The following is a 21,187-nucleotide window of genomic DNA, read 5'->3' on the forward strand; positions in this document are numbered from 1 at the left end:
TGAAAGAAATTGAAGGTGACGGAAAGAAAGAGAAAGACATCCGATGCTCACAGATGGGAAGAATACATATTTTTAAAGTGTCTACACTACCCAAAGCCATCTACAGATGTCATTCAATCCCTGTCACCATACCAACAGCATTTGTCACAGAGTTAGACAAACAAGCCTACACGTTGTATAGAACCACAAAAGACCTTGAACGGCCAAAGCAATATTGAAAACGAGGAACCCTGGAGGTATCGCAATCTCAGCTTTCAAGTTCTATTCCAAAGCTGTAGGAATCCAAACAGTATGGTGGGTACTGGCGTACAAAATAGCCTTATAGCTCAGTGGAATAGAACCGCACACCCAGACATCAATCCACCACTGTATGGTCAGTTCATCTTCTACAAACAGGAACGACTATCCAGTGGGGAAAAGGCATTCTCTTCACCAAATGGTGTTGGGAAAACTGGACAAGCCACATGCCAAAGAATGAACCTGGACCAATTTCTGTACCATACACACAAATAAACTCAGAGTGAATTAAACATCAAAGTGTGAGACTTGAAACCATAAAAAAAAAAATCCTTGAGGAGAGCACAGGCCGTCATTTCTCTGACTTTGGCTGTAGCCACATTTTATTAGTTATGTCTCTTGAGCCAAGGGAAATAAAGCAAGAATAAAGTTTGGGGACTATATCAACCTACGAAGCTTTTGCACAGTGAAGGAATCCATCAAAACTGAAAGGCAACCTCTGGAATGGGAGAACAAATTTGGAAATGTTTTGCAAATCCAGTAAAGGGTTAGTATCCACAATGTCTAAAAAATGGATACATGTCAACATCACCCCCCTCCAAAAGAGCCCAGTTTACAAATGAGCAGTAGACATAACCAGACACTTTTCCAAAGACAACATACAGATGGTCAACAGACACATGAAAAGATGCTCCCCCAAACTACAACGAGATACCACGTCACACCTGTCAGAATGGCTACACTCCAAGACACAAGAAGCAAGTGTTTGCGAGGATGTGGAGACAAAGGAAACCTCTTGCACCGTTGGAGGAAATGCAAATGGGGGCGGGCCCTGTGGAAAACAGTATGGAGGTTCCTCACAAAATTAAAACCAGAACTCTCCTATGATCCAGTAATTGCACTACTGGATACTACCCAAGAGAATACAAAAACACGAATTCCACGGGACACACACACTCCTGTGTTTATTGCAGCATTATTTCCAACACCCAGCGCAAGCGTCCATTGACAGCTGTGTGAACCAAGAAGAAGCCCTATATGAATGTATGTGTGTGTGTATATGTATATCCATACACACACAGACAGACACACACACACACACACACACTGTAATATTACTCAATCATAAAACAATGAAATCTTGCCGTTTGCAATCACCTAGATGGAGCCTGAGTGTCGTATGGTAAGCAAATCAGGGAAAGACAAATGCCATATGATTTTACTCATGTAGCACTTAAGAAACAACAAACGAGCAAAGGGAGGAAAGAAAAGGGGAGAGAAACCAAGAAATAGGCTCTTCACTGCAGAGAAGAAACGGCTGGTTGCGGAGTGGAGGTGAGTGGTGGGAGGGGTGAAAGAGATGATGGGGATGAAGGAGTGCCCTTGTCATGATGAGCACGGGGTGAGTATGGAGTTGGTGAATCACTATATTGTACAACTTAAACTAAGATAACTCTGGATGTTGCTATTACTGGCATTAAAATAAAACTTAATGAAAAAACCAGAGGCCAATTTTAATGATACCAAGAAACTTCGTGCAATAAACGGATAGGCGACCTTTCCCTTAACTTTTTTAAATTGTGTTGTTAAATGAATGAACATGTTTTTCTTTTATTTTTTTTGCTCTAAAGGCTTTCCGACAAACCTGCTCCTGATGATTCATGGTCTACATCATCTAGCCAAGTCTTAGATTTTGGGACCAAGGTAAAGTACCCTCCTGTGAAACTCACTTTCCTGCTCTGAATTGAGTTTTCTCCCTTATTTACTCTGAACATTTAAGAGGAGCCTGTGTATCATCATTTTATGTGTGTCATGGAAAGTTAGCAAGAACAAACCACTTTACAGATACATGACACGTTGAATGTTTTGTTTTGTTTTGTTGTACTTTGGTAAATCCTACAGGTGGAGGCTGATAAAAGAATGGGCTGGAAAATATATAATGACCGTCATATTATATTGGGAAAAGCTTTCGCATCATGGAGGCCATATGACATTTGCTTAAGGATAAGGATTCTCACTGTGATAGTAACATGAATGATAATACTCATGCCTAAATGAAACCTGATTGGGTCCAAGTATCCTTTGCAGGTTCCCCCCCAACCCCAGCCCAGGGCAAGTTTTATTTTAGTGACATACAGGATTTTCCTTTGGCTCTATCCTTTGTTCTACATTTAGACTAAAATAATATTAGAAAAGGTAGAAATTTAGATGTTTACATTATTTCTCAACATTTACCTTACAAAGCTGTTCTCCTGTAGTTTTCAAATAACTGCATGAAGAGTAAGTTAAAATGGTGCATCTCCCCGAAGAATACGTATTTTGCTGAAAAGAGTAGCTCTATGAGCAGAGGCTCTTCATAGCCAAGTTGTCAACTTTCTGATTTCAGAAATCTTTCCTATTCTAGCTTTGAACACTATCTCCTCCCAGTCCTTGTGTCAGATTCTAAAATTTAAAGCTTCAGACATCTGATATTTATTTCAGTATTCATTTCAAAGCCCCTCAGTCATGATAAGCTCCTGGAGGTTAGGAAACACACTTGTTTGAGTCCTCGAGCTCCTAGAATAACGTCTTGCTTGGAAGAAGCAATGTCATGGTTTTTGAATGTGAATAAATGAGTAGGGAAATGGAATTCCGTAGAATGGAGTTTGAAAAGTAACAAACTACGCATGATATATCACAATTAAATATGTGAATTTAAAAAGTCAGGCTTCAGTTTATATTCCGTTTTAGTGTCTAACATGTATACACGCAAATGAATTCTATTGAGGAAATCAGGAGTTACATAAGAAAGAAGGTTACAGTATATTTTTAGTATCCTCCTATTGTGAGCTTAAAATTGCAGAGAACAAGTCCTCAGCCTTTGCTTGTGTAACCCCATCTGTGTCCCATTACACACATCCTTTGAAGGTTCCCATTTCTTCCTAGAATTCTCATTCCCAATTCTTTCTCCATAGTGAATGTTGACGTGTTAGGAACCTCTCTTTTTCTGTTCTTTTGTTAGTCTAGTAATAATTTCTAGCTTTTTGGAAACGATAGATGGCAGGAATTGAACAGTTTATTTATAGTGAAAAAAATTAAATCTTTATTACAGCATTTATAACCAGGTAACTGTAGAGTGATAAGATCAGTATTATTAGGGATATACTGTGAATCAAAGCCTTTCTTTTACATAAATATTAGAAAGATAGATAGATAGATAGATAGATAAGTATAGATATAGAGATATATATATAATATACAGTTACATACACATATATATTTACACTTATATATATACACACACATACATGTATACATATATATGTACACATACACATACACACACACACATACATATATATATATATATATATATATATATATATACCCACACACACAGACACATAGAGAGAGACATATATCTTTAAAAGGTTTAAAAGAGACTATTGTTCATAGTATATTCCCAATCCTACTTATGTACCTGTTGAAAAATGCATGTTGTTTCCACTTACCTTCTTTTGCTCACATTTTTCCTTTTTTTTTTTGTCTTAAGCTCATGCTTGATTGCTTGGTCATGTGTTTTTGTTTGTTTGTTTGTTTCTTTTTCCCTCTTCTCCCCCCATGCTTTTTACGGTATTTGTAAAATTTTTTTAAAGTTTATTTATTTTTGAGACAGAGAGAGACACAGAGTGCAAGCGGGGTAGGGGCAGAGACAGAGGGAGACACAGAATCCAAAGCAGGTTGCAGGCTCCGAGCTGTCAACGCAGAGCTCAACGTGAGGCTGAAACCCACAAGCCGTGAGATCATCACTTACGAGAAAACAAAACCAGTACAAGACTTTTTTCCAGAAGTCATTATATGCCGATAATGACAGTACTCATAACTATAAAAGTATTGATTCTGAATTACAAATTGTGAGTTCTTCTTCAGCATCTAGTTTTCCAGCATCTGAAGTACATCTAAGTGAAGAATTACGTCAAGATATGCAAAGGTTTAAGAATGAGATAGGCATGTCAGGAGTAGAGTTCCTGTCTTTGGAAAGAGAGAAAGTTCAACCTCCAAAACAGAAGGAGGTCCGCCTTGCTGTTACTCTTGTTTTTTTCTCTTTAGCAATTATCTGATAGATTCTGATTCTCCACTCAAAAGAACAAGAGTGTGCATACAATGGAATTGTCTAAATAAGTAATTGTGTCTGGAAATAGATTATTTCTGCTATCTTACAAAAAGGAGTTCAGGGAAACATTCTTGTGATTTGTTCTCCTTAAAGTCTCAGTGTCAGTCTTCCAAGTAGTATATGAACTGGGAAACTAACTTAGCTATATAAGTACCATGAAACCTCATGAACCAGAATAACCATAAAGAAACTGCTTAAAAACGATAATAATCTCCAGGTTGTTTTTTTTTTTTAATATATTGGCTTAAATATAAATTGCATTTCCATAAACAATAAAATGAGAAAGAAGCAATAACTAAGAGAAGGAATATAAACAAATGTTCCCAGCTAAAGCAATCTATGTATTGCTTCAGTATGTGTCTGTAGACTCTGGGTCTAGGTTTCTTGCTTGTCTAGCAAGACAGCAGCGGGATGCAGGATTACAATGGGAGAGACAGCTAATGTCCCGGAGAACACACGAGCCCGGATTAAGGGTCCTTGCTCTGTTTTTAATAGGATCAGAAGGCTTCCAAACATGGTGATGGACCTGCACAAAGAGACAATCAATCTGTGAACATGAACTCATGGGCATGAGGGAAAGGAGATTTCAAGATATAGGGTGTTAGGGGTTAGGGTCAATGTAAAACAAAATCCTAGCGCCTGGCAGATGGTTGTTAACAGCTGACCTGAGGCAGCTTCTCTGTTTATCTTAGCTAGTCTAGGGGAGGAGAAAGTTGCTACCTCAGGATCCACAAGGCACCTTTCGTTTGCTAATTAGCTCCCCTCTGGGCATCTTCACCCTGCAGCCTACAGCCTATAGCCCTATTTACCTGTTTACCTCATTTGGTCCTTCCTTCCTGTGAAAGCAGCTTTCTGCCATAGTACTAAATTGGGGAGTGTGTCCTCCTGAATATCTAATCTTGTTTACCTCTCACACCTTGGTCTTGGAGCCTTTGCCCCGCCCTCTCTATACCTAGATACCTAATATTGTTTACCCAAACTTGGGTGTGAGCATCCTATGGCTTTGTAATTTTATATGCCTGGTTAACCCATCAGTGCAGGCTCAGGGAATTCCTAAGCTTATTGCCCACAAAAATAGGCAGTCTTGTCTGCTTTATTCACAATCTTGGAACTTAGAATTTCAACATGACCCCTTTGAGATAGGCTTAATAACAGCTATTTGTATTATCACCCCTTTTTTCACATTTTTTAATCTTATTCTCAGATGTTTCTGTTGAGTCAAACCTTCACTTTATGTTCAATAGAGTATGATACCTTTGGGCCTGTATGATTTTTACCATGTAGGTAGCATAAACCTTCAGCAAACCTTCAGTATTTAACTCCAAGGGAGAAAACTGAGTTTTGAGAACACATCTCAAAAGTCCACACAGGACTTTCGAAATAGACAAAATCTAGAGATACCCTCCTTTAAAAGAATAAGTAGCTAATCTCCTCGTCCCCTATCAAGGTACTAATTTACTTTGCGAAAGTCACACTTTTCATGCATCTGACTAATTTAATGAATTTGTGGACATTTCTCTGATTCAGCATTCAAGAATTGTATCATCTCTTTTGGTGCCATAAAATGCTAGGGAATGCCACTTTAGGAACTTGGGATGAATCATTTAACCTTTTTGAGTTTTACTCGCATTATCAGTAGGAAATGGGATTAAAGGTGATCATTACTTTTATACCCTCTCCCTATAAAGTTTTATGCTTATTGAATGTGAGATTCGGAGAGCATTACTAATTTCCCAGAATTCCACCCTAACGTCTGTTTCACTTTGTTCCTTTTGTGTTGTGGCAAACTTTGGCTCATAAATTTTAGGGGACACTGTCACTTTTTGTGAGAACCTTAGGATCCAAAAGAAAAAGAATTGTAAAAGGCAGTCAGGGAAAGAATAGCTCCGTGCAGAAAGAGGAAAGCTTCCTGGTTTTGTTACAGGAGCACCTCCATGTCACATGTTTTAAATCTGGCTGTTGTGTAAAACCCAGGTGGTAAGGAAAGAAAAGGACACATTTTGTCTCTTGTCCTTTCATTTCTTTGTATCTCTTGGTCAGATGGGGTGGGGTGGGTGGGGAATTCTCGGTAGCAAAGTGTGGACATGAATAAGTACAAAATTAAGAAAGCCCTTTTAGAAAGTTTGGTAACTTTTGCTTTTTTTAATTCCAACAGAAATGAAGGAGAGTTTATAAAAATTACAATTACTTGTAATGATAAAGTAAACACAAAATATTTTCCTCCATTGAATTTATGACAAACTAAGTGTCAACTGATAAAGCTAATGAAAAAAAACTTCTTTTTATTGACTAAAGTAACAATTACCTTTAGTATCAAGTTCCATTAAAGGTTGAAGAAAAAAAGAAGCACAGAGGAAGTGACATGGAAGTATCAGAAAACATATATGATGCTGCGGCTGCTGGATTAATTCCACAAAGACAGAATGGAAAAACTGATAACCATCAATTGCCTATTACAGAAAATAAAGATTCTGATAGGTAAGCCTATAGCAATATTTAAATAGTAGGTAATTGTTATTTTCCTATGCAACAATCTTTTCTAGTTTGAGCTAATCTTCATGATGAACAAATTTCGTATTTTTCGTGGAGATATTTCATCCTATGTGCTAATGAGAAAAATGTAAATACCATTGAGATACCACTTTTTGCAGTCATAGTGATAAATATTTTATTAAATAAAATAACCAAAGTTAGGAAATGTGAGGAAAATGACATTCTTAGACACTGTGGTTGGATGAAATTGGTAACTCCTTTCTGAAAGGTGATTTAGCAGTGTATTTCAAAATTTCAAATATGTCGGGGCACCTGAGTGGGACAGTTGGGTAAGCATCCAACTTCAGCTCAGGTCATGATCTTGCACTTCACGATCTTGAGCCTTGTGTCAGGCTCTGTGTTAACAGCTCAGAGCCTGGAGCCTGCTTCAGATTCTGTGTCTCCCTCTTTCTCTGCCCCTCCCCTGCTTGTGCTCTGTCTCTGTCACTGGCAAAAATAAATAATATAACGTGAGAAAAATATTTCAGGTAGGTCATCTCTATTCCAATGGTTTCATTGCCAGGACTGGGTCCTTCTGAAATACGTGACTTCTATAAGCAAGCATGTGTGCCTGCACGTGCAAACACACACACACACACACACACACACACACACACACTATAAGGGCATTTATTATATATTATTACATATACAAAATAGGACAGATATATTAAGGTTACTTATATATATATATATATATATATGTTACATGTATATGTGAAGGATATTGTATATGTGAAGGATATAGTCACATGTATATGTGAAGGATATATGTGAAGGAGATAGTCTAAATGTTTATTGACTTATTTTGAGAGACAGAGAATGTGCACACTCGGGAGCCCAAGCATTGAGGGGGAGCAGAGACAGAGAGGGAGAGAGAGAGAATCCCAAGCAGACTCCACGTTAACAGTGCAGAGGCCAACACAGGGCTCGATCTCACGACCACAAGATCATGATCTGAGCCAACATCAACAGTCAGATGCTCACCAGACTGAGCCACCTAAGTGCCCCAGAGATAGGCTAAATATCCATTCATTAATAAGGAAGTAACGTTTCACTTCTATAAAGTAATGGAGTATGTGACCATTTTAAAAAATGAATTTAGGTCTATGTGTACTGATGGTTTAACAAAGTATATTTAAAGCATTTGGTTTGGTTTGATGTCATGTCTTATGCACATTTTGTTAGAATACTTTGAATATCTCCTGAATTGAAAACGGAAGTTTCCTGCTACACTGGCAGTCTACCAACAAAATTGCTAGTTATTAGATTTTTGGTTTTGTTTCCCAGTGCATGAGTGCTCCAATGTTGGACCCTCAACTTAATCTGAATATTGCCAAGAGGATTCACGTGGCAACATGTCTCATATTCTATATAAACATTTCATGGCCCCTGTGCTATAAAGCAAGATGCTGGTAATGCAATGAATCGTTTTTATAAAGGTACCTTGCTTGCATGCCATTATCCTGCCTTTTTAGAGAATATATTTCAACATGAACCACACCAAATTTTTCAACAGTGCCTTCATGGTATACAATTTGTGACAATTCAGTTTACAAAGTAGGACTATTTTCTGCATTCCCAACTCCTTTTACTTCTGTGTATAAAATTTTAATATGACTCATTACTTTGGATAGTGTAAAATATCCCAGAGTTGGGTGACATTTTAAAAATGTTTGTTTATTTTGAGAGAGAGAGAGAGAGAGAGAGCGCATGCACACATGAGTGGGGGAGGAGCAAAGAGAGAGGGAGAGAGAGAATCCCAAGGAGGCTCCATGCTGTCAGTGCAGAGCTCGAAGCTAGAGAACCTGATCATGAGGGTTCATGAGGGATCATGAGGACATAGAGATCATGTCCTGAGCTGAAATCAAGAGTTGGATGCTTTGTGGACTGGGCCACCCAGGTGCCCTTAGAGTTTAATAATTTTTATCAAGCACGAAATACTGCCCTTGAAACTTCGTTTTTCTGTGGTCTTTCTAAGCATGAGAAAAATGGTAATCAGCTTATATATATCTAGAAAAAATTTAAGGAGTCTTCTCAGTGTATAATTTTGTGAGTTATTTTGTACCTTGGTCTGGCATTTTAAAAAAGCAAAAAAAAAAAAAAACACACACACACACAAAACAAAACCTAGTGTTACCTATATGCAATTTTTAAGACTTCCAAATATTACAAAAATACTACCTAATCAGTATGTAACATTTGAAAACTACAGCAATAATAGAAAATTAGATCAACCATGACCATTCCACTTAGCTATGAAATCCTTCAAGAGCCTTCTTCACTCTTTGATCCTGATTTCCCTCCCTCCCATCCACTCTTGAATTCATTGTAGCAATTTTCCTTCTCACTACTCCAGAATTGTTTTTTCAAGGTTACCACCGATTTTCACTTTAATAAATCGAAACAATTTCATACATCTCATTTTACTTAACCTTTCAGCGATATTTGACCCAATGGAAAACTCTCTCCTCCAAAATTCTGTCTCCATGTTGCTTGTAGGCTATCACTCACTCACCTGATTTTCCCGCTGCCTTTCTAGTCTGTACACCTCAGCCTGATTTGCTTGTTTCTTCTCGTCCCCCACCTTTTAACCCATTGATGTCTTCCAGGAATTTGCCTTTGATTTTCCTTCTCTTGACTTTTACTATCTTGTATATTCTAATGATCCTCAAGTTTACATCTCCAGCCCGGATCTCTCTCCATAATTCCAGTCCCGCATATCAAACTGCCTACTTGATATCTCTTTCTGGATAGCTATTGCAAACTTAACATGTCCCAAATTGAGCTCCTGATATGCTTTCTTAATATTTGCCTTTCATGTCTTTCCTAATTGAGTTAATAACAGTTCTGTGTGTTGCTCTGCTAAAAAACTTGGTGTCATCTTTGACTCCTGTCTTTTTTTTTCTTTTTTCTTTCACTTTTTCTTTCTCTTTTCTTTTTCTTTTTCATACACATCACATCTCATCTGTCAGCAAATCTTGTCATGTCTTCCTTCAAATATATCGAGAATCCAAACACATCTTCCATGACCAATAGACTATCATCTGTTGTTTATATTGGTAGCTAAATGGTCTTCTTGTTTGTTTGTTTCTTCTTTTGTTTTTCCTCTGTTTCCATTAATTCTAAACACATTGGATCTAGGAAAACGTAAGTCGGATTGTGTCCTTCCTCTGCTCAAAGCCTAATTGCCTCCCATTTCGCTCAGAGTACATGCCAAAACTCTTCCTAATGCCGACAAGGCCTGGATATGATCAGGTGTCTCCTTCTCTCTCTCTGATTTGAACTCTTTTCTACCCCTTTCATTCTGTCCAGCCATACTGATTTCTCACTACTCTTTAAGTACTTCGGACATACTTCTGTGCTTGCTGTTGACTCTATCTGGAATGCTTTCCCTCAGATACCTCATGGCTTGCTTTTTCCTTTTTTGTTTGTTTCTCCTTTCAGGTTTTTGCTTAAAAGTCACTTTCTCAGCAAGGCCTTTCTTGGCCATCCTGACTAGTACTTCAACTACCCTTTTCCCTATAACACATCAAAATGTGATTTCTCTGCTTTAGTTTTTCTCCTCTAATACTGTATATTTTGCCTGTGTAGCCTATTGTTATTGTATGTTTACTTCACTCATGAGTAGGATTGTTATCATTTCGTTGCCATGTCCTCAGTGCCTAGAAAATGTTCTAGTCTATATAGTACTTATTCAATAATGCTTATTGAGTGAACGGAGTTTAACTTGTGTGTATAGTTTTTAACGTAATACTAGCCCCCACCTTGACAAACTTTGGCGTGGGTTCATTCTGACAAGTAAACCTGTCAGTTATATACAGTTTTTGGATTTTGGGGGGCCCAATATTGTGTTTACTTGCTACTTGTTCTTTTAGTTGTATTTATGTTAGTTTTCATTATGGTTAAATGTATCAAAGGAATAGCAAACTTCCTTTATAATTATTAAGGAAACTAAAATATGGTGGCAAATTATTATAGGACTTTAAAATTTCTTGCCAAAGATTATGAGCCCTCAATATCTGAAATAAAAAGATGAAGTTGGAATTGATCACTTACAAATAAGAGTGAGCTATGCTGGTTAGGTATAGTCTTTTTTAACAGAGCAGTCTGCTATTCTTATACAGGGTATGGGGAAGAGTAGAGTTTACAAATTAGGGGACTTTCAGAAAATTAAATGGTTTTTCATCATCTGAAGCACCATGCTTATTTGGGTGAGACTGTTGTGGATTGGTTGGCACACTGAAGCATGTGTATTGGAGTCATTTTTGTCCTTTATTCGCTGTCTTTCAGAGGGAAGGAGCTGAAATGGATTGGTTGGTGAGTAGGGCTGGTGGGCATTGATTAACACATTTAAAACTGATTCTGGTGGCTTCTTGTTACCATGGCTACGTGTTAGGGTTTCTTTTTGTTTTGTTTTGTTTTGTTTTGTTTTGTTTTGTTTTTTCTAAGTTTGAGGTGGCTTTCACCAGATGTTTTCTACTTAAAAGTTGCTTCTATTGACTGGGTTCAAAATGAAAGCTATTTCAAATTCTATAATTACAGATTCATTTTTGAAGTTTGGGTCGAGAGGAATTGTTTGATAATTGCTTTCACAAAGGTTCTTCTTTTCTTGGATGTTATTTCCATGAAAAAAGTTATCTGTATAACAGTTTTTTGAAAAAAAACCACAATTGTTAGTTTTGTTTTTGTTTTTGGTGCTCTTCGGGGCTCATGTTTAAGTCCTAAATAATCTGTGGGAAATTTTTATTATTTTTGGAAACGTACGTAGCTGTATGGTAATAATATTCTGTTGCATGCATTTAGTCCATGAAAACAGAATTATAATTTTCTTTTTGGTGAATCCCCCATTATTTTCTATCAGGATTAGATATTAGGCGAAAAGTATGCAAAAGTTACCAAATCATTTTTTTAAATTTTTTAAAATGTTTATTCATTTGGAGAGAGAGGGGGAGACAAAGATTCCGAAGCAGGCTCCAGACTCTGGGATGTCAGCACACAGCCTGAGGTGGGGCTCGAAGCCACAAACCTTAGATCACAAACTGAGCCAAAGTCATACACTTAATGTACTGAGCCATCCAGGCGCTGCAAACCATTTTTTTTTAAACAAAAGCATAACTAATCAGATGATTGTTATTTCTGAGCAATAGATAATAACATGTGAGTACTTTTGAATTTTTGAAGTTTTTCCAGATTTATGAGATATAAGTAACATACATCTGTGTAACTGTAAGGTGTACCTGTATTAATTTGATACACAATCCTTTTATATTGTCAAATGATTACCACAATAGTGTTAATAGTTCCATCATCTCACACAAATATCATTTCTTGTTTGTGATGATCTAGTCTTGTAGCAACTTTCAAATGATATGTTCACTGTAATCACCATCCTGCACATTAAATACCCAGAATTAATTAATCTTGTAACAGGTAGTTTGTACACTTTGACCAATATCTACCCATTTCTCACAGCCTCCTAACCCTGGCAACCACCAGTCTGTTCTGTTTTTCGTGTAATTTTTTTTTAATTCCACATATAAGTCAGATCATACAGTGTTTGTCTTCCTGTGTCTGACTTCTTTTCACTAAGGATAAAGCCCTCAAGTTTCACTCATGTTGTCACAACTGGCAGGATTTCCTTCTTGTTTGTGGCTGAAAATATTCCATTGTAACTGTATGCCATATTTTTTAATCCATGGATCCACTGATGGATGCTTAGGTTGTTTCTTGACTAATTTTTTAAATTTTTTTTTAGCGTTTATTTATTTTTGAGACAGAGAGAGACAAAGCATGAACGGGGGAGGGTCAGAGAGAGGGAGACACAGAATCTGAAACAGGCTCCAGGCTCTGAGCTGTCAGCACAGAACCCGACGCGGGGCTTGAACTCACGGACCAGAGATCATGACCTGGGCCGAAGTCGGCCACTTAACCGACTGAGCCACCCAGGCGCCCCATGTTTCTTGACTATTGTAAATAATGCTGCAATAAACATAGGGCTGCAGATATCTCTCCAGGGTAAGGATGTCATGTCTTTAAGACATATACCCAGAAATGGGATTATTGGCTCATATGGAGGTTCTATTTTTAGTTTGTTGAGGAGCCACCATACTGTTTTACGTAGTGGCTGTCCCAATTTACAGTCCTACAGGAGTACAAGGAATTCCTTTCCTGTACATCCTTGCCAACGATATCTCTTGTCTTTTTGACAATAGCCATTTTAATAGGTCAAAGTGATATCTATATACTGCAGTTTTGATTTGCATTTCCCTGACGAATAGTGATATCGAGCACCTTCTTGTGTACCCTTGGCTATTTGAATATGTTTTGAGGACAGACGTCTTTTAAGGTGCCTTGCCCAGTTTTTAATTATATTTGTTTTTAGCTGTTGAATTGTACGAATTCCTCACACATTTTAGATATTGACGTTTTTCATATTTGTAGCTTGCAAATGTTTTCATCCTTTCCATAGGTTGCCTTTCCGTCATGTTGCTTGTTTCTTTTGCTGTGCAGAAACATTGCTGATTGCATTGGTTGTTTTTGCTTTTATTGCTTGTACTTTGGATGTCCTATCCTAAATCATTTGTAAGATCTATGTCAAGGAGCTTTTATCCTCTGTTTTCTTCTAGGAGTTTTATGATTTAAGATTTTATATAGGAGTCTTTATTTGCGTTTGGGTTGACTTTTGTGAGTGGTGTAAGGTAGAGGCACAGTTTTATTCTTTTGCATGTTAATATCCAGTTTTCTCACCATCATGTATTGAAGAGAGTACCTTTTCTCTTTTGAGTATTCTTGGGTCTCTTAACAAAGAGACTTTATGCATGGGTTTTTAGTTGACTTTATGCATGGGTTTATTTCTGGGTTCTTGATTCTGTTTCATTCATCTTTGTGTTTGTTTTTGCGCAACTTCATATGGTTTTTATTACCATAACTTTGTAATAGTGTGACACCAGCAAGTGTGATGCTTCCAGCTTTGTTCTTCTTTCTTAGGATTGTTTTGGCTATTTGGGGTCTTTCTTGTTCCTTACACATTTGAGGAATGCTTTTCCTATTTCTGTGAAAAAGGTCATTGGAATTTTGACAAGGATTGCATTGACTCTGTGGGTGGTTTCAGGTAATGTGGATATTTAATGATGCTAATTTTTTGAATCCATAAACAACGGGGTATCTTCCCATTTGTTTGTGTCTCTGCTGTTTCTTTTACCAATGTCTTGTAGTTTTTACTGTACCTATCATTCAGAAATCCTTGATTAAATTTATTCCAAAGTATTTTGTTCTTTTTGATGCTTTGGGGAAGGTGATTTTTTTCCTTATATTTCTTTTTCAGCTATTTCATTGTTATTGTTTAGAAATGCAACTGATCTCTTGATGCTGATTTTGTAATTTTTTTTTACTAAATATAATCTATTGTCAAATTGGTTTCCATACAACACCCAGTGCTCATCCCAACAGGTGCCCTTCTCAATGCCTATCACCTACTTTCCCCTCTCCCCCACCTCTTATCAACCCTTAGTTTATTCTCAGTGTTTACGAGTCTCTTATTGTTTGCCTCCCTCCCTCTCTGTAACTTTTTTTCCCCGACCCCCCACCCATGGTCTCCTGTCAAGTTTCTCAGGATCCACATATAGGTGAAATCATATGGTATCTGTCTTTCTCTGCCTGACTTATTTCACTTTGCATAATACCCTCCAGTTCCATCCATGTTGTTGACAATGGCCAGATTTCACTCTTTCTCATTGCCAAGTAGTATTCCACTGTATATATAAACCACATCTTCTTTCTCCATTCGTTGGGTGATGGACATTTAGGCTCTTTGCATAATTTGGCGATTGCTGAAAGTGCTACTGTATACATTGGGGTACATGTGCCCCTAAGCATCAGCACTCCTGTATCCCTTGGGTAAATTCCCAGGAGTGCTATTGCTGGGTCCTAGGGTTGTTCTATTTTTAATTATTTTAGGAAGCTCTACCCTGTTTTCCAGAGTGGCTGCACCAGTTTGCATTCCCACCAACAGTGCAAGAGGGTTCCCGTTTCTCCACATCCTCGCCAGCATCTGTAGTCTCCTGATTTGTTCATTTTAGCCACTCTGACCAGCGTGAGGTGATATCTCAGTGTGGTTTAGATTAGTATTTCCCTGATGAGGAGTGACGTTGAGCATCTTTCCATGTGTCTGTTGTCCATCTGGATGTCTTCTTTGGAAAAGTATCTATCCATGTCTTCTGCCCATTTCTTCCCTGGATTATTTGTTTTGTGGGTGTGGGGTTTGGTGAGTTCTTTACAGGTTCTGGATATTAGCCCTTCCTTTATGTGATATGTCATTTGCAAATATCTTCTCCCATTCTGTCGGTTGCCTTTCGGTTTTGTTGATTGATTCCTTTGCAGTGCAGAAGATTTTTATCTTGGCGAGGTCCCAATAGTTTATTTTTGCTCTCCATTCCCTTGCCTTTGGGGATATGTCAAGTAAGAAATTGCTGCGGCGGAGGTCAAAGAGGTTTTTTTCCTGCTTTCTCCTCAAGAGTTTTGATGGTTTCCTGTCTCACAGTCAGGTCCTTCATCCATTTTGAGTTTATTTGTGTGTATGGTGTAAGAAAAGTCGTCTAATTTCATTCTTCTGCATGTTGCTGTCCAGTTCTCCCAGAAGAAAGAGACTGTCTTTTTTTCTCATGGGATACTCTTTCCTGCTTTGTCAATGTTTAGTTGGCCATACATTTGTGGGTTCACGTCTGGGGTTTCTATTCTATTCCATTGGTCTGTGTGTCTGTTTTTGTGCCAATACCATACTGTCCTGATGATCACAGCTTTGTAGTAGAGGCTAAAGAGACAGAGTGTGAACAGGGGACGGGGAGAGAGAGAGAGACAGACAGAGAGAGAGAATCCAAAGCAGGCTCCAGGCTCTGAACTGTCAGCACAGAGTCCAATAGGGGGCTTGAACCACCAACCATGAGATCATGAACTTAGCCGAAGTCAGAAGCTTAACTGACTGAGCCACCCAGGCACCCCTGCATCTTAATGTTGATTTTGTATCCTTCATCCTTGGAACAGATTTTTGGTGGTATCTTCAGGATTTTCTATATATAATAACATATCATCTGCAAACAAAGACAGTTTTATTTCTTCTTTTCTGATTTGGATGTCTTTATTTCCTTTTATTGCCTGACTGCTTTGGCTAGGACTTCCTCTATCCTGTTGAATAGGAGTAGTCAAGTGGGCAACTTTGCCTTGTTCTTGAACTTATAGTAAAAGCTTTCCGTTTTTTACCACTGCATATGATGTTGGCTATGGGCTTATCATATTGGGCTTCATTATGTCCAGGTGTGAAAATTCAGTACCCACATTGTTGAGAGTTTTTATCCTGAAAAGATGTTGAATTTTGTCAAATGCTTTTTTCTCCCATGCTGGGATGATGATATGATTTTTTTTTATCCTGTTAATGTGGTGTATCAAATGTATTTATTCGATTTGATTTCTGAAGGATAATTTTGCTGAGTAAAGTATTAGTGATTGGTAGTCTTTTTTCTCTTAGCACTTTTAATATGTAATCCCACTGCCTCCTTGCATGGAAGGTTTCTCCTGAGACATTGTTAATAGCCTTATGAGGGTTCACTTGTAGTCACATAGTCTTTCCTCACTCTTTTTCATTCTTTTGACTTTGTTCTATGCTGACTAGATAAATTGATAGTTCCTGTCTTTCAATTCACATTTTTTTTGCTTGATCCATTTCCTGTCAGTGATCACTCTTGCTTTTTTCATCTCCTTCATTATACTCTTCAGCTCCAAGATTTTTGTTTACTTAGCTTTTACTATTTCCAGCTCTTTGTTAAGCTTCTCATTTTATTCATAGAGTGTTTTTCTTATTTTATTGAATTGGCTTTTTGTGTTTTTCTTGTAACTCACTGAGTTTCCATAAAACTGCTATTTTTGAATTCTCTTTTGAATAAATTACAGATCTCCATATGTTTCCGATTGATTACTGGAAGATTATTGTGATCCTTTGATGGTATCATATTTCCTTGATATTTTATATTCTTTGCAGTTTTGCATTGCTGTCTTTGCGTTTGAAGTAGCAGTCACTTCCTCCAGTCTTTAGTGACTACCTCTTAGTGTGTCCAACCTGACTTTTTTGCTCCAGTGGTATGCTGGAAATTCTCTGCAGGACACCTGGTTTTCCAAAAAGGCTCTCTCATCCATGGGTGATCATCTTAGAGAGTGTTTTCAAGGGAGGGACTCCCAGATGTGGCTGAGAGGGAGTGGCTGGAGGCACTTTATGGGCTATTGCTAGGTCCACAGATTAGACTGTAGTATGTCTGCCTGTTACCTGATGCACGGGTAGGCAAGACTTTTCCTCGGTCCCTTGGAATATGGTGCTAGATTCCCACAGCTCCTGCAAAGGCAGTTTTGCCGGTGGGTGGATAAGATGCCAGTTTGTTGTAGGTGGGGAGACACAACAAGGTACATCTTGTTCAGCTATCATACTGATATCGCTCTGACATATGGGTATTTTAAAAGTAGTTTTTCCCCTAAGATATTTCCCTGATTTCTTCTTTCATTTTATATGGACCTCATGCTACTTTAAAACTTTGTTGAAAGTAAGAATTCTTATATTTCAAAGCAACGCCAAAAATAGAGCACACATCTAGTTATTACTCCCATGTCTAAGAGTCACTGCCTTTAGGAAATGAACTCTAATTTTTTAGTGTAACCTTCAAGGTTCTTCAGAATCTTTCCTGACTGATCTCTTACTACTTGCTTCCATGTATTTTATGTTTTTTCCCCAAGTTCCTAAAAGCTTATACTTTTTCCTTTCAAGGCACCTAGATGCCATCTGTGTAATCTTTGTGCTCACATTCTAATCTCTAAGAAAATGGTTTTCTCCTGTTGTTTTCCCTGATGACCTCTGCTGTTTATTTTCCCTCTTCAGTAAAGCCTTTCTTGTCCTCACTTACAGCTTTTCACATGTCCATTCTTACAAATCGCATTGTATTCTATTTGTATATTTATCTGTGTTTGAAGCACCAGATGAGTATTTCCTTGTGTATGGTTGGTACTTCAGCACTGTTCTCTGAATTAATCAAATTAAGTCAGATGGGTAAAATTCAGAACTTGATGAAAATTGTCTTTTTATTCTTCATCAGTAAAATTATTAGAAAACATTGGCTTTTTTATGGCTTTTTAATGGCTTTGTTTGTTTTTCTTTTAAGGAGGGAACCTGGTTTACATATGAAGAAGTTAAAGAAAGGTGAAAATGAAAAAGGGACATCAAAAGGATCTGTGATCACACCAGTGTTGCAGAAGGCAGATGCCCTAACTGGTGGTCCACTACAAAAGAATGATGGCAGCCATTTCAGTGAAAAGGATCAGCATGAAAGCAGGTAAAATCTATAAATTCTTTATGTGCCTGTGAAGGAATTTTAGCAGTGATTACCTTTGTGGAAATAAAATGCTGTAGTGTAGGTAGGTCCAAGCTAAAGCAAGAAATACTCAACATATCAAACACACTGCTTGAAAAGTTGTGATGAGGGTAAGTGACTTTGTCAAGGAGCAGTTTCAGCAGTCACCATGGAAGCATGGAAGATGAGTAAGTGTAAACAACTCCTTACAGCATTTTAATAGGGAAAGGTAATAGACAAATGGATGATAACTGAAAAAGAATGTGAATTGCAAAGGCATTTTCTTTCTCTTTTTATTTTAAGATGGGGGCTTTAGAGAATGTATTCTGTTGGAAATGATCAATAGATATAGACATGGTTAGTTAATTTAATTTTGTTTCCGTTTCCAAACATTAGGAAGTTTTTTGATTGTATTACATTACCTTTTAAAAATGATAGTGGCGCCTGGGTGGCGCAGTCGGTTGAGCGTCCGACTTCAGCCAGGTCACGATCTTGCGGTCCGTGAGTTCGAGCCCCGCGTCAGGCTCTGGGCTGATGGTTCAGAGCCTGGAGCCTGTTTCCGATTCTGTGTCTCCCTCTCTCTCTGCCCCTCCCCCGTTCATGCTCTGTCTCTCTCTGTCGCAAAAAAAATAAATAAACGTTGAAAAAAAAATTATAGTAATTGTCTTTAGTACTCTTATTGATGTGATTTTGTGCAAGAAGTTGGTTTATTCTGAATTGGTTCCACAATGGGGTATTCTCATACAATTGAATGTGCAGATTTAAAAATATATATGTATGTATGCAAGTATATACATACATATATAAAAATATATTTATATATTAAATATATTAAATTAATTAAATTAATTTAATAAAATAATTTAAAATAAGTAAATTAATTTAATTTAATAATTAAATAAAAGTAAATAATTAATTAATTAAATATATATATTTATATATATATTTATATATATGGCTGTATAATTTCTTATATATTTCTTATATGTATATTATATGTATAATACATATTATATATATGTATATGCATAATATACAAACTATATCTATAATTTCTTATGTATGTTTATAAAAGTATATGTGTATAAGTTCTATATGTATATATTTGTATACACACACACACACACTTATCATAAATGTATGCAAACACTGAGGCCATTCTGAATAAAAGTAATCCTTCCTTGATGATTTTATAGATATCCAGTGCCTTTGATAGTATCACAAGTAGCTATGATTTTGTTAGGGACTTTAAAGTATCTGGTTCTATTAAGTTAATATTATTTAGGTTCTGGGGAAAGGGGAAGATTTTGTTTATTTACAATTGGAAAAGAAACTAGTGATCCATAACAGATTATTCCTTTTGGACTAGAGAGCTCTAAATGACCAAAATCATGCTTCCTGTACCAACAGTGCCATTGACACAGATTGTATGCTCAATAAGTATGTGTTGAATGTGGGGATAAACAGTGGAATGAATGAATGAATGAATGAATGAATGAATGAATGAATGCCTGTTGAGGAACTTCTCTAGAAGAAGCAAATCTTTAGTTTATTGAAAGTAGATTTCCCATCTTGCCAAGTATAAAGTCTCTTAAAAAATGTGTAAGATTCAGAAATTGTTATGTATCACTATAGCTAGAAATCGAATCATAATATAGATACATTTGCTGTCATATTAGTTAGAAACACTAGAGTGTTACTTTAACCACGTAGTATAAAACAGATGCTTCGAAGGCACATTCCTGGGTTTGAATTCAGGGTCTGTTCTTGGCCAGCGACTAGGGCTTCTTGGGCAAGTCACTTCGACTTTCTGTGCCTCATTTTCTTCCTGTGTAACATACCTAATATAATAACCTACTTCATAGGATTGTTGTGGGGCTTCAAATACCTTGAAGACATGTAAAGTGCACATAGTAATGCCTAGAGAGTAGTTGCATAGTGAGTCTCCAACACGTTAATATCATGATTGTTAAAAAGGGGTTCTTTCATATAGGGACTTAACTTGCACTTTCCAAGTAGGTTTTAGTGCCAGTAAAAGCTTATTTTTAGTAAAATGACAACAACACAAACAATGGTATTATTCCTATCAAATAATGCAAGTAGCATTAGGATTTTCCTTTGCTTTTGTTAGTTTTTACCTAACTTTAGTACTTTGTTGTGCTTGCTTCAGCAGCACATATACTAGAACTGGATAAACCTAATCCTTTGTTAATATTAGCAGTAGTATGTTTTCGATGTTGTTTAATGTTACTCTGTTGTTTAATCCCCTTTGTAGAAAATTAGTTTCAAATGCAGAGATTTTATATCAGAAACAATAGGTTTAGATATGCTTTGTATTTTAAGTATTTAATACTTGCCTGAAAACAATTGTTGTTTTTTTTCAGACCTGCAAAGAAAATTTCTAAGAAAAAGAACAAGGTAAGCAAAAGAGACAATGTAATTTTATTTTATTTATTATTTATTTTATTTTTATTTTATTATATTATTTTGATACATATTTGTTAGGAATATTGTTCAGTGGCAAAAAATTACTTTATGAAAGATGTAGTGAAAAAATAGAAAATCTTCCTTTGTTGTAGAGACATTTGCTGTGAAAAAGTTACTTAGAAATACTAGCTATGGATAACAGTGTCTTTTTGATAAAAATCCGTTCTTTTTAAAAGTCTCTATGGTTTCGCTTTTAAATGTTCATTCACTTATTTTTAAAATGTATTTTGAGAGAGAGCACGCACAAGTCGGGGAGGGGCCGAGGGAGAGGGGGAGAGAGAATCCCAAGCAGGCTCCATGCTGTCATTGTGGAGGTCAACGTGGGACTCAAACTCAGGAACCCTGAGGTCATGACCTGAGCCAAAATGGAGTCGGATGCTCAACCGACTGA

General features: G+C 37.0%; 2 protein-coding genes across 2 annotated transcripts in view; one reads left to right on the top strand and one right to left on the bottom strand.

The window, feature by feature from the left end:
- Positions 1 to 21,187, bottom strand: part of LOC125159788 (ankyrin repeat domain-containing protein 26-like) — a 708,468-nt gene that overhangs the window by 453,707 nt on the left and 233,574 nt on the right. The gene's annotated exons all lie outside the window — the stretch shown is intronic.
- LOC125159799 (ankyrin repeat domain-containing protein 26-like) overlaps positions 1 to 21,187 on the top strand; it is a 156,737-nt gene that overhangs the window by 68,545 nt on the left and 67,005 nt on the right. The window contains exons 11-14 of the mRNA XM_047848414.1: positions 1,869 to 1,941; positions 6,702 to 6,868; positions 18,121 to 18,291; positions 20,694 to 20,727. Of these exons, the coding sequence (XP_047704370.1) occupies positions 1,869 to 1,941; positions 6,702 to 6,868; positions 18,121 to 18,291; positions 20,694 to 20,727 (445 nt within the window). The remainder of the gene's footprint in view (positions 1 to 1,868; positions 1,942 to 6,701; positions 6,869 to 18,120; positions 18,292 to 20,693; positions 20,728 to 21,187) is intronic.

Source organism: Prionailurus viverrinus, unplaced genomic scaffold (genome assembly GCF_022837055.1).
Source record: "Prionailurus viverrinus isolate Anna unplaced genomic scaffold, UM_Priviv_1.0 scaffold_62, whole genome shotgun sequence".
NCBI classification, from domain to species: domain Eukaryota; kingdom Metazoa; phylum Chordata; class Mammalia; order Carnivora; family Felidae; genus Prionailurus; species Prionailurus viverrinus.